Source organism: Phyllobates terribilis, unplaced genomic scaffold, assembly GCF_046119375.1.
Source record: "Phyllobates terribilis strain yellow unplaced genomic scaffold, ASM4611937v1 Scaffold_2__4_contigs__length_985480577, whole genome shotgun sequence".
NCBI classification, from domain to species: domain Eukaryota; kingdom Metazoa; phylum Chordata; class Amphibia; order Anura; family Dendrobatidae; genus Phyllobates; species Phyllobates terribilis.
This window is the reverse complement of record NW_027362762.1, coordinates 370330155-370342610: the sequence shown is the minus strand read 5'-3', so window position 1 is coordinate 370342610 and position 12456 is coordinate 370330155. Positions and strand designations below refer to the sequence as shown.

General features: G+C 47.3%; 1 protein-coding gene across 13 annotated transcripts in view; it reads right to left on the bottom strand.

Moving 5' to 3' along the window:
* DMD (dystrophin) overlaps window positions 1–12456 on the bottom strand; it is a 3940859-nt gene that overhangs the window by 410998 nt on the left and 3517405 nt on the right. For all 13 annotated transcript variants that reach the window (XM_073664716.1, XM_073664719.1, XM_073664714.1 and 10 more), the window contains one exon: window positions 1261–1321. In XM_073664716.1, coding sequence (XP_073520817.1) covers window positions 1261–1321 — 61 coding nt within the window. The remainder of the gene's footprint in view (window positions 1–1260; window positions 1322–12456) is intronic.

Here is a 12456-nt window from a genome sequence, read left to right as displayed (position 1 = left end):
AAAAGACAATACAGATATTACAGCAGGGGATTGCAGAGGATTCATTTTGTGAGGTAAAACATTGTTTATAAACAGGGAATGAAATGTTTTACCTAACAGAAAGAATCAGCTGTGATCCCGTGCTGTAATGTCTGTATACTCTTTTGCTTCCTCCCCTGCCCAGGAGATGTGGTATGATCAGACCGTGTTCCGTACACGGTCAGACACAGCCATTGCTTAAAATGAACTTGTTCGTGGGGAAACCCCTTTAAGTCAGGCAATCCGTATTGCTGAAATGTTGCTTATAAGTGAAGTGCCGCCACATGTAACCAAAATGACTGTTCCTCTCTATGGAACAGATGAAGTTTTGTGCCTGCTATCTCTTGTACATACTTTATACTGGTTTCATCAGTAAAGACTTTTATTTTTATAAAATGAACTGCTTTCTTCCTTGTGATTATAATACACTGGGGGTTCCTGCACTATCTGAGGGTATACATATGAATGTACAGACTCATATAGGGTTGCAGCGCTACTCCTTGACCCATGCAATCCTTATAAATCAACAATAACCTATATGTTTCACTATACTAAGGGTTAAGTACACTACTGAACAATCATAGTAGATATTATGTTAGGTTGATAATGTAGCACAGAGAGATTTATTGCCTTGTAATTCGTTTGTCCCACTATGAAAGAAGGTTTCGCATTCTGTCAGACAGTGGTTTACTTACACATGCGTGATCTGGAAAGGAACCTGGCATTTTATAGTGCCGACTAAGGAGTCATTGTGGCTCCGATCTAATCAGTTTTGGTGCTTGAAACACGAAGGCCTGTGCCAGCTAGAGTTGTTTTATCATCGAGTTTTAAATAACATGACCTCTAGAGAACGGCAATAGCAATTAGGTTGCATCATTTTGTACAAGGAAAAGAAAATCTTTAGACCAGCAATCTGAGACCAGGGCTGCGTTAACTGTGATGACCGCACTTAATGAAGACATCTGCCCAAGGGAGAACAAGGTTACTAACTCATTTTATATAGGTCACCAAGCAAATATCACATGATTTACAGCCTTGTAAGAACGCTACACTAATGCAGTATACTATCAGACTCCAGCGTCTTTTTAGGTCGTTGTATAGCATTAAAAAAGTGTTAGCTACAGTTTAGCCTGAGTCACAAGAAACAAAGTTTCAAAGATGAACTTGAAGAAACAGACTTGAAAACGTCAACATTACACATTAGAGTATTTCCAATATTTGCATAGGGAATATGGCACTTACTTTATGTAGTATGGCACTTTATTTGGTGAGATAGCCCTCTCCCAGGGACCCTGGACAGAAGCTGAAAAAGAAAATTAAAGACTTGAGCAGGATGAAAGCAGAATATAGAGGCAATAATTCACGTCCGCAGCTGTACAACTGACCAGGCTTACATGGGTCTATTTGCCCGATAGTCCTTGAGGACAGGAAGAATTAGCCTACAGAACACTGGTGAAATATCCACGCTAGTCTGAGGGAAGATAAATTTAGTCAAGTACAGTGATTAAACACATGCTTCCTGCACTGGAAAACTTAACTGAGAGATGAAAGTCTGAACAGGAGCTATATTTCTCGCTGCTGCTCTTCCTTGTCTTTTCTGCTGTTTTTGTTTCATGATTTATTTTTCCAATTTCCTAACATAACTGGGCCTGCTTTGTAGGCATTGAGTGGCTGCGAAAATTCACCTGGATACGATTCCCCACAGAGAGTGTTTATATGGAACAACACAGCGGTTCATGCATATGTATAATATGTACTGTATTACATGTGATTCTGAATATTCAAACCTGTTCGTATACAATAAATGCTGCAAATATATTTTTGTCTATAAAAATACAATTTATCTCAGCTAATGTATCATGTGGGTCCAAATACATCCTTCTGTTCAGACAAATTACAATTACTGTTACTCCATATACTTGCTGTATTCTGTGTACTAAATAGAACAGATACAGTCCTTTAGTCAGTAAACTGAATCCTCATAATGTATTCAGAATATTTATATTTGATAATGTTATATTTATTGATGAGAAGTATTTGCAATGCTTACAAGAGCATCACAACTAAGGTTAGTTATTATGCTAAACTTGACTTTTATCTGCTCCATATTTTAAGGAACATCCTAGAAAAAAAATATGATCATTTCTAGTGAACGGCCTGAGTGGTCAGGGCAGAGGAATCGCCAAGCTTTCTTTTACCTGGACAAATGTTTGGTTTGTTGTCCAAGTCTTGGATCTGTATACACTGGGGTCAAGGCAGGGTGGTATGTTGGGGCCTCCCGGCACTTAAGGCCTCCATACACATGAAAGTAAATGTGGCTGAACCCACCAATATCAGTGGGATTTGTCTGATGTTATTGAGGTTCTCAAGACTCTTCCCCCTCGTGATCTGCCCTATTAGATTTCAAACAACGAATTCTTTTGTTTTCCGGGAGATATATATTTTTCTCGTAGAGAACGCAGGAGCGCTTTGCTGACTTGGATGTTCTTTCCTCGAAGAGAGAGCATCTGGGAAACTCTTCCCTCTTGCCCCACTAGCTATGATCCTGTGCTAAGACATTGGCTACAAATTTTCTTTATGTTTCCATGCACCACCCCTCCAATGAAGAATTGATGAGATGAGTTGCCCAAGATGCTGGGTGTGGAGATGGGTGGGTATCACTGGCACAATCGGTAAGAGTTAATAACATTTTACTAACCGCAGGAATACATACACCAGCAGATTCACTATATATAGTAGAGAAAATTGAAAATGTCAACTTGCAGCTGTTATTCAAGTCAGGGAAGGATCATGGCATCGGACTGAGAGGTTAGCCACAAAAAGAAGCTAGTAAAAAAAGGGCATGGCGCAATGAAAAGTAGGTATAGCCTGGCACGTAGGAGAACTAGGGAAGGAGTTATCTTAAGCATACTCTCCTGCTACTAGTATGTAAAAGGATAACACCAATCCCAGAAATATTATGTTTTCATAATTTTAGCTATAAATATACAAGAAACTGAGACATTCAATCTAAAATTACTGTTTCTCATTTTTTATGTAATTTAAAGTAGGAAATGTAGCAACAATACTATAACTGGAAAACTGTGAAATGAAGTTAGAATAAAATGATAGAATCAATTAAGTGGTTTGAAGGAAAAACTGCACAGATTCAAGCAATGCACTTGGTGGAAGGATTCAGAAATCTGTTTGTTTTGCAATTTGTATTGTATCTAAAGACGTGATCCACGTTGCATGGTTTTTTGTAGTGGCAGTCCTAGTGTTTGCAATCAAACCAAAAATGTTATTTTACATGGCAGAAATCTTGGTAAACTTTTCAGATACACCTAAATCAAGAAAATCCATCATAAACATAATACAAACTAATGTTTCCTACACCTTTTTTTAACTTAGAAACAAAGGAGTGAAGAGAGTTCACTAATTTATTCACACATTTATTCACAATGGGGAAAACAACTGTAAAATAATGCTACACATATTATGTATGCATCATTTTGGATGAAGAATTAAGATATTTTAATGATAAAAACATTTATGACTCTTGACTAGTGTTGAGCGAACATGCTCGACACTGCTCGGTACTCGCCCGAGCATCACGCTACTCGGGATGTTCGGCGAGCACCGAGCATTTCCGAGTTACTCGGGCGGGAGCTCGGGTCTCCGCCCTGCATGTTTGGCGCTCTTTACAGAGCCAATGAACATGCAGGGATTGCCAGCCAGTCACTGTAATGCCGCAGCCATGTTGTTTGTGGGCATTACAGTGATTGGCTGGCCGCACAGCGTCACCTCGAGTATTTAAAACCGGGCGCCGCCATCTTGGACACAGTCGCTCCGGATCAGACAGCGTAGGGACAGCGCTGCTGATTTAGGGAGAGATATATCCTGCAAAATAGTTAGTGTAGGGTCTGTAAAGGCTGCCAGATCAAACAAACAGTCCTTCTCAGGACTAATATCCATCCCAGGTATATCAGGCAGGCAGGCAGACAGGCTGTATAGGAGACGCAGTGGTTATACCAGCAAACGCTGCATTACAGTCCTGTGTGCTGCTCCTGTTGCTGAAATTGCTGGACTTAGCTCCAGGTCCCGGGGGCCAGGAAAAATCCTTTTTTTTTTTAATCTAAATCCTCTTTTTTTTTTCCTCCTTCACAATGTACAAATACCCATCTTATTAACCTTTTGGTGCCCCCCCCCCCCCCCCCCAAAAAAAAGTGTGCCTCTGATTTTTCAGACACAAATATATCTGTTGAAAATAGTCTGGTGTAGGCCAGAGAAATAGAAGTGTAGTTTTGCAGTTCTATGGGCCATTTGTATCTAAAAAAAACAGTTTGAGTGTGTCGCTCACTGTTCAGCCGCAAATATATATATATTTTAAAAAGCCTGGTATACACCAGTAAATTATTACTGTGGTTTTGATGTTCCACGGTAAAAAATCTCTATTATTCAGGTTTTGGTAGTTTTTTTCGTAAAGAAAAACAGTAGTGTCTCCTGACTGTTGTGACACAAAAATATATCTGTTGAAAATAGTCTTGTGTAGGCCCGACATCCCAGTGTGGTTTCGCAGTTCCACGGGTCAAATCGCTGTACTATCCAGTTTTGGGCCTTTGGTATCTAAAAAAAAAGCAGTTTCAGTGTGTCGCTCACTGTTCAGCCGCAAATATCTCTATTTAAAAAAGTGTGGTATACCCCAGTAAACAATAACTGTGGTTTTCCTCTTCCACGGTTCTAATCTACTCTTTATTACCCTTTTTCCATTGATAGTGCAAGTGTAAGCTATTTTAGGCGCGTGGCAAGGGACGTGGAAGTGGACGTTCTGGTGATGGTTCGTGCAGAGGACGGGGCCGTGGCCAAGGTGAAAATGTGCCACAACCAACAGCCACATCTTCTCGCTCCCACTTCTTGACCGAATTACTAGGGAAGCACAGAACAACACCAGTATTGAGAACTGATCAGTGTGAACAGGTTATTAATTGGATAGCAGACAATACTTCCAGTTACCTGGGCACCACCACCTCCGGTCTGTCTTCCACACGGTCAACTCTTAGTAGCGTGAGTCTCGACCGCATACTCCTCCTCACCCTGATGCTCCTTCCTCCCACCATGCCGAGTGTCGTCAGACAGCAAGTGATCCCACACTTGGACACTCTGAAGAGCTGTTCACTGGTCCATTTCCATATTTGGGCCCCTCGCCTGATACGCTTGAAGTGGTGGAAGAGGAGATCCCATGTTGCGATGCCCAAATATTTGAACAGCCACGGCCACAGGAAGTCGACGTTGGCAATCTGTCACGAGAGGTGGACGATGACGAGACACAATTGCCAGGAAGTGAGGAGGAGGATCGTGGTGCGCAAGTGGAAGAGGAGGAGGTGGTGGATGATCTAGTAACTGACTCAACGTGGAAGGAGGACATGCAGAGTGAGGCCAGCAGCACACAGGGGGAGGGAGGCAGAGTACCCCAACAGGCAGGAAGAAGCAGTGTGGTGGCCGCAGACAGAAGGCAGGCAACCGTTCCCCGTAACACCAACACGAGGGACGTTGCCAGTACAAGCGGTAGGTCTTCCAGAGTCTGGAATTTTTTTAAAGACTCTGCTGATAACCCCAAAAAGGCCATATGTTCCACCTGCCATGCCAGCATCAGCAGGGGTGACAAAACTACCAGCCTGACCACCACCAGCGTGATCAGGCACATGGCAGCAAAGCACCCGACTTTGTGGGGCGAAACCGAGGGTCCACGACCAGTGACAGCGGGTGTCACCACTGCTTCTTCCACTGTTGTGCGTGCAATAGAACCCCCTGTTGTGTGTGCAAGGCAATCCCCTGTCCATACTGCATGTAAAGATGCCCCCTCCTCTCAGTCTTCACTTGTTATGGTAGTTTCTCAAGAAACAGCATCAACGTCCATGTCCACGTCCCACCTTAGCGTTCAATTGTCCATATCCCAGACCTTTGAATGAAAGCGGAAATTCGCAGCTAACGCCCCACAGGCCACAGTCCTAAATTCGCACATTTCACGACTGCTTGCATTAGAAATGCTGCCTTTTAGGCTGGTGGAGACGGAATCCTTCCGCAATCTTATGGCGGTGGCCGTCCCTCGGTACTCGGTCCCTAGCCGACACTATTTTGCCCGGTGTGCCATCCCCGCACTACACAAGCACGTGTCCCAAAGCATCTGCCGTGCCCTCAACAACGCAGTTACTGGGAGAGTCCACCTGACAACGGACACATGGACAAGTGCTTGTGGCCAGGGACGGTACATCTCTCTGACGGCACACTGGGTAAACATAGTGGAAGCCGGGACCCAGTCGGACCTTGGGACGGAACACATCCTCCCCACACCGAGGATTGCAGGCCCTATGTCAGTCAGAGTTGCCCCCACAGTGTACAGCTCCTGCGCATCCTCCTCCTCCTCCTCATGTTCAGCCTCCATCTCAGATATCACCACATCAGTTACAAGCTGGAAGCATTGCAGTACTGCCTCCGCCAAGCGGCAACAGGCTGTGCTGAAACTCATAAGCTTAGGTGATAAACCTCACACTGCTTGTGAGTTGTGGACAGCTGTGAAAGAGCAGGCAGATCTGTGGCTGAGACCGCTGAACCTACATCCCGGCATGGTCGTGTGTGACAATGGCCGTAACCTGGTGGCAGCTCTGAGGCGAGGTGAGATCACACACGAACCATGCCTGGCTCATGTGCTTAACCTCGTGGTTCAGCGGTTTCTTAAATCGTACCCCGAGTTGCCAGATCTGCTCGTGAAAGTACGCCGCCTGTCAGCTCATTTTCGCAAGTCGGCTACAGCTTCCGCCGCCCTTGCTGTGTTGCAGTAGCGTTTGCAGCTTCCGGCACACCGACTGGTGTGTGATGTCCCCACACGTTGGAACTCTACCCTCCACATGTTGCAAAGGATTTGTGAGCAGAAGAGAGCAGTTGTGGAGTACCAGCTGCAACAAGGCCGTCGATATTCAGGTCAGACTCCACACATAAGACCTCAGGAGTGGACCTGGATGTCTGACATATGTACCATCCTGACAAACTTTGAGGAGGCCACCAAGATGGTGAGTGGCGATGACGCCATCATTAGTGTCAGCATCCCACTTGTCTGTCTTTTGCAACGCTCTCTGCAGAGAATTAAAGAGGAGGCATTGCAGCCAGAGTATGATGAGATGGATCAAGAAGCCGTAGCGGGCGATTACACAGCCTCATCTCATCCCAACGTGCATTGGGGGACAATGAGGGAGAGGAGGAGGAGGAGGAGGAGGAGGAAGAACAGGAGCTGCTATCATGCGTTGTAGACGGTAGTACCTGTACAAGTGTCATACCGTCGGTTCAGCGTGGGTGGCCTGAGGACAGGGGGGAGGGGGAAGAGGAGGAGGAGGAGGAGGAGGAGTGCATGGTCAGTCGTCATCTTGGTGAGGACACGGAAATCTTGCCCGTTACCAGTCTGGCACGCATGGCTGACTTTATGCTACGCTGCCTTAACCGTGACCCTCGCGTTGTCAAAATGTTGGGTGACAGTCATTACTGGTTGGTGACACTTGTAGACCCCCGCTACAAGGAGAACTTTCACTCTCTTATTCCTGAGGTGGAGAGGTCTACAAAAATGGGGCAATACCAGAAGGCCCTTGCTGCAGAACTCTTAAAAAAATTCCCATCTGAACACGCTAGCGGCAGAGGTCACAGTTCGTTGCCCAACCAAGGCGTACAGACGAGAGAGATGCAACTCCAATCCAGCAGAGGCAGGGGAACACTGTCAACGTTCTGGGACAGTTTTCTGACACCCGCCCAGCTTACAGGCCCTGAGGCGCGGGGTACTCTCACAAGGAGTGGAAAGTTTCAAAAGATGGTGAGGGAGTACCTTGCCGATCGTACCAGCGTCCTCCGTGATTCCTTTGTGCCTTTTAATTATTGGGTATCCAAGCTGGACACTTGGAATGAACTCGCTCTGTACGCCTTGGAGGTCCTGGCCTGCCCTGCCGCTAGCGTGTTATCGGAGCGTGTTTTTAGTGCCACTGGGGGAATTATAACTGATAAGCGCACTCGCCTGTCAACTGACAATGCTGACAAGCTGACCCTTATCAAAATGAACAAGGGCTGGATTGGGCCAGACTTCTCATCACCACCAAATGACAGCAGAGTAACATAAAGTCAAATCCACTGTGTTATTTCGGGAGGTGTATTCACATGCACCGCTTCACACCCACACATGGGTATACGCTTCCTCGTTTCGGCTGTTTAATCTTCTTCTCCTTATCCTCAGCCTCCACCACCACTATACCACCAGGGTGCCAGCATTGCAAGTTCCTCCATCCTAATTTTTGGCAGCTTTTGCTGGGAAAGCATAAGCAAATACCATGGGACACCCACTCCCCAATAATGGGACTTATGTTTGTAATATGCTGTACTGCATGGCTCTCGTAAGGGGCATTGCAAGTTGCTCCGTCCTAATTTTTGGCAGCTTTTGCTGGGAAAGCATAAGCAAATACTATGGGAGACCCACTCCCCAATAATGGGACTTATGTTTGTAATATGCTGTACTGCATGGCTCTTGTAAGGGGCATTGCAAGTTGCTCCGTCCTAATTTTTGGCAGCTTTTGCTGGGAAAGCATAAGCAAATACTATGGGAGACCCACTCCCCAATAATGGGACTTATGTTTGTAATATGCTGTACTGCATGGCTCTTGCAAGGGGCATTGAAAGTTGCTCCGTCCTAATTTTTGGCAGCTTTTGCTGGGAAAGCATAAGCAAATACTATGGGAGACCCACTCCCCAATAATGGGACTTATGTTTGTAATATGCTGTACTGCATGGCTCTTGTAAGGGGCATTGCAAGTTGCTCCATCCTAATTTTTGGCAGCTTTTGCTGGGAAAACATAAGCAAATACTATGGGAGACCCACTCCCCAATAATGGGACTTATGTTTGTAATATGCTGTACTGCATGGCTCTTGTAAGGGGCATTGCAAGTTGCTCCATCCTAATTTTTGGCAGCTTTTGCTTGCAAGGCATAAGCAAATACTATGGGATACCCACTCCCCAATAATGGGACTTATGTTTGTAATATGCTGTACTGCATGTGACGCGCCCCCTGGGCTGTGTGTACACGTGTGTGGGATACCCGGTGCCGGGTCTCTGGGGTCTGTAGTCTCCGTGGCGGTGACCCGGTCCCGTGGCTCAGGCAGGTCAAACCAGTGGCAATCTTTCTTAGGTTTTGAGGTTAATTGTCCGACTGCGCCACCCGTGGATTGCGGTCAAGGAGTACCACCGCTGCGAGGCAGACCGCTGAGGCTGGTGTTGTGTGCGCAGCATAAAATGGGATAACTCCCCTCGGGAGGAGTATAGCCTCAGGGCAGTGAGTGTGGATGATGGGGGTGATGGTGCACGAGCGCAGCAGGAATGACTCAGAGTCTTTGCAGTGCAGTTCAGGGTCTTTACTGATGATTATAAGGTAGACCCTCCCGGGAGTACTGGCTAGCATAAGAGACCTGGTCAGTCTGTGAGCAAGCAGGAGTTCCCCTGGCCAGGTGGAGTTGTAGGCCTCCCCGTCTGTCTGCACTCTTCCTGGCTACCTTGCTGTAAGCGGGTAGAAGTAGCCCACGTCCCTGAGTGTACCGTGTAGTGCTCACCCGTATGGCTGGTGACTTGGGGCCTTCTGTTAGCCTCCGCTCCACGACGGCGGTGCTGGTCCCTTGCTTGTGACTGAGCCTCCGGGCTTCTATGGCTAGAGGACCTGAAATCCCCTGCCGGCTGGTTTCTGCTGCTGGATATATAAGTCCTCACAGCTTCGGACTCCTGTGTCCGGTTCCTATTGTCTTCTGCCAGGGCGAGCTCTGCTCAGCTTCCAGCCCCTCGTCTTTAGCTCCTAGCTCCTACAGAGCTCCTTGCTGTTACTTTCCCTTGCTCTCACTCATACTCTGACTGTTCTCTGACTCACTCAACCCCACCCCAGATCCAGTTTATAAGGGCAGAATTCTCCCCTCCCAGGACTGGAGCAGGAGGATGTTGCATGTTTAAGGGACCCTGACCAGGAAACCTCCCACTTGCTCTCTGACGTAATCTCTATTACTGTGGTGACCAGACCCCTGGGGTGCCACATATGGCTCTTGTAAGGGGCATTGCAGTACCTCATAATTTTTGGAAAGCATTCCATTCGCTGCTTAGGCCAACAGTGCACAGGAGACCCAGTTGCTATAAATGGAAAAAAAGGTTTAGTTAACGCCCTCTGACCTCCATGTCATTTCCAAGGGGCATTGGAGTGCCTCGAAATTTTTGGTAGGCATTGCACTCACTGTATGCCCTATAACTGTGTAGCCGAACCGCTCCTTTTGTTACAGAAACATATCCTACAAGACATATCTGGTTGACTGGCCTGATATTGATGTGAATGGTCCCTGTTCCTCCTGCTCTTTCTCCTTTGCCACCACCTCATCCATCATTTATCACCTGAAGCTTTGTTTTAACGGGAGTCATAGAACTTGGATAGTAGCAGGAAAACATCCAGCAATCCTCGGAGGAGGTAGGATATGCGCCAAAACGCTGACCTCCTCAGGCCTAGCCGCTACTACATACATGCGCTTGCATTACAACAAAACAACTTCTATCATCCTCATCATGCTCCTCACCTTGGCACTCTCAACTCCCCTGATGGAGAAGCCAGGGCCCACCGGAGGAGTCTGATAGTCCGGTGGGCTCGGCCAATGCTGCCCTAAAGCAGGCCAGGCTAAGAAAAGTGTGGGAAAGGTTACCGGTACAAATAGGGGTGGCTGGGGACCGAGTATGGACACCCGGCCACCCCCTGGAGGCTGGGGAGCAAGCGGGGACACCCGGCCACCAGGCGGCTGGGGACTGAGTATGGATACCAGGCCGCCGACACAGCCATGGCGTGGTGGCTAGATTCCGCCTCCACATGCCTAAAAGGCCCAATTTAAAGTGCAAGCAAGCAAGCAGTATGGTATTGCAGCCTGGGGGTGGGTGGGTGGCAGGCTGCATACTTGCGCTTGCATTGCAAGGAATGGGAGAGGTACAATTGAACACTGCCCTGGGACGAGGACTTGAATGGGGATAGTTGCAAGTCTGCAACGACAGGTGCAAGGTGGGAGGCATCTTCGCATGTACCATGAACAGGGGTTTGGCATGCACACACTACAGCGGAATAGGCTCTCCTTCCCACTAAATGCACTGGGGAGGGCACAGGTAATGTTTTGGTATACGCGCTTAATCTTATGTATAAGGCACACCAGGACAAATAGGGGCGGATGGGGACTGAGTATGGATACCTCGCTGCCGAAGCAGCCATGAGGTAGTGGCCAGCTTCGGCCTCCTCTAAACTAAAAGGCCCCATTTCAAGTGCAAGCTAGCAGTATGAATTGCAGTCTGGGGGTGGGTGGGTGGCAGGCTGCACACTTACACTTGCATTAAAAGAAAACATAGCAGATGCTAACTTCTGTCATCATCATCATGCTCCTCACCTTGGCACTCTCAACTCCACCGATGGAGAAGTCAGGGCCCACCGGAGGAGTCTGGTTCTCTGGTGGGCTCGTCCAATGCTGCCTAAAGCAGGCCGGGCTAAGAAAAGTGTGTGGGGGATGTTCCAAGGAGAAATGGGGGTGGCTGGGGACCATTTATGGACACCCGACTGCCCCCAGGCGGCTGGGGACCGTGTGGACACTCGGCCACGGGGCGGCTGGGGACTGAGTATGGACACTCGGCCGCCAACACAGCCATGACGTGGTGGCCAGATTCCGCCTCCACATGCCTAAAAGGCCCAATTTCAAGTTCAAGCAAGCAAGCAGTATGGTATTGCAGCCTGGGGGTGGGTGGGTGGCAGGCTGCATACTTGCGCTTGTATTGCAAGGAATGGGGGAGGTACAATTGAACACTGCCCTGGGACTAGAACTTGCATGGAGATAGTTGCAAGTCTGCATCTTCTGATGCGGCAAGGATCACTTATGATGGGCACACTTTTAGACAGTGACCTGGGAGTCAGAGATGCTTCCAGGGGTCTTCCCCATGCTGTTCCCATGTCTTTTCAGCACTTTATGCATGTGTCACACAGCACATGGCCAGATATGGTTGTAAAATGTTAAAATGACATTTCCCGGTGAATGCATTTGTCATAGTTGAAAGCAATACAAAAGTGCAAAAACGCATAAAAAATGCTACTTGTGAACATAGCCGAAGGTGTGGAGGAGTATTTTTGTTTTTATTCATTTATTTTAACTTATACACAAGTCTTTTCCCTGGAAAGGATGTTCCTTAACATATTTCACAGGAAAAAAGTTTCACTTTCGTTTTTTTGTGAGCCTGTAAAAGTGGCTTAATACCTCTGACCACGTTGTTGACAGCAGTGACCTGGGGGTCAGAAATGCTTCCTGGGGTGATCCCCATGCTGTCCCCATGTCATTTGAGCACTGTCACTATCGTTTTGGGCTCGTTGCTCGGGTCGAGCACC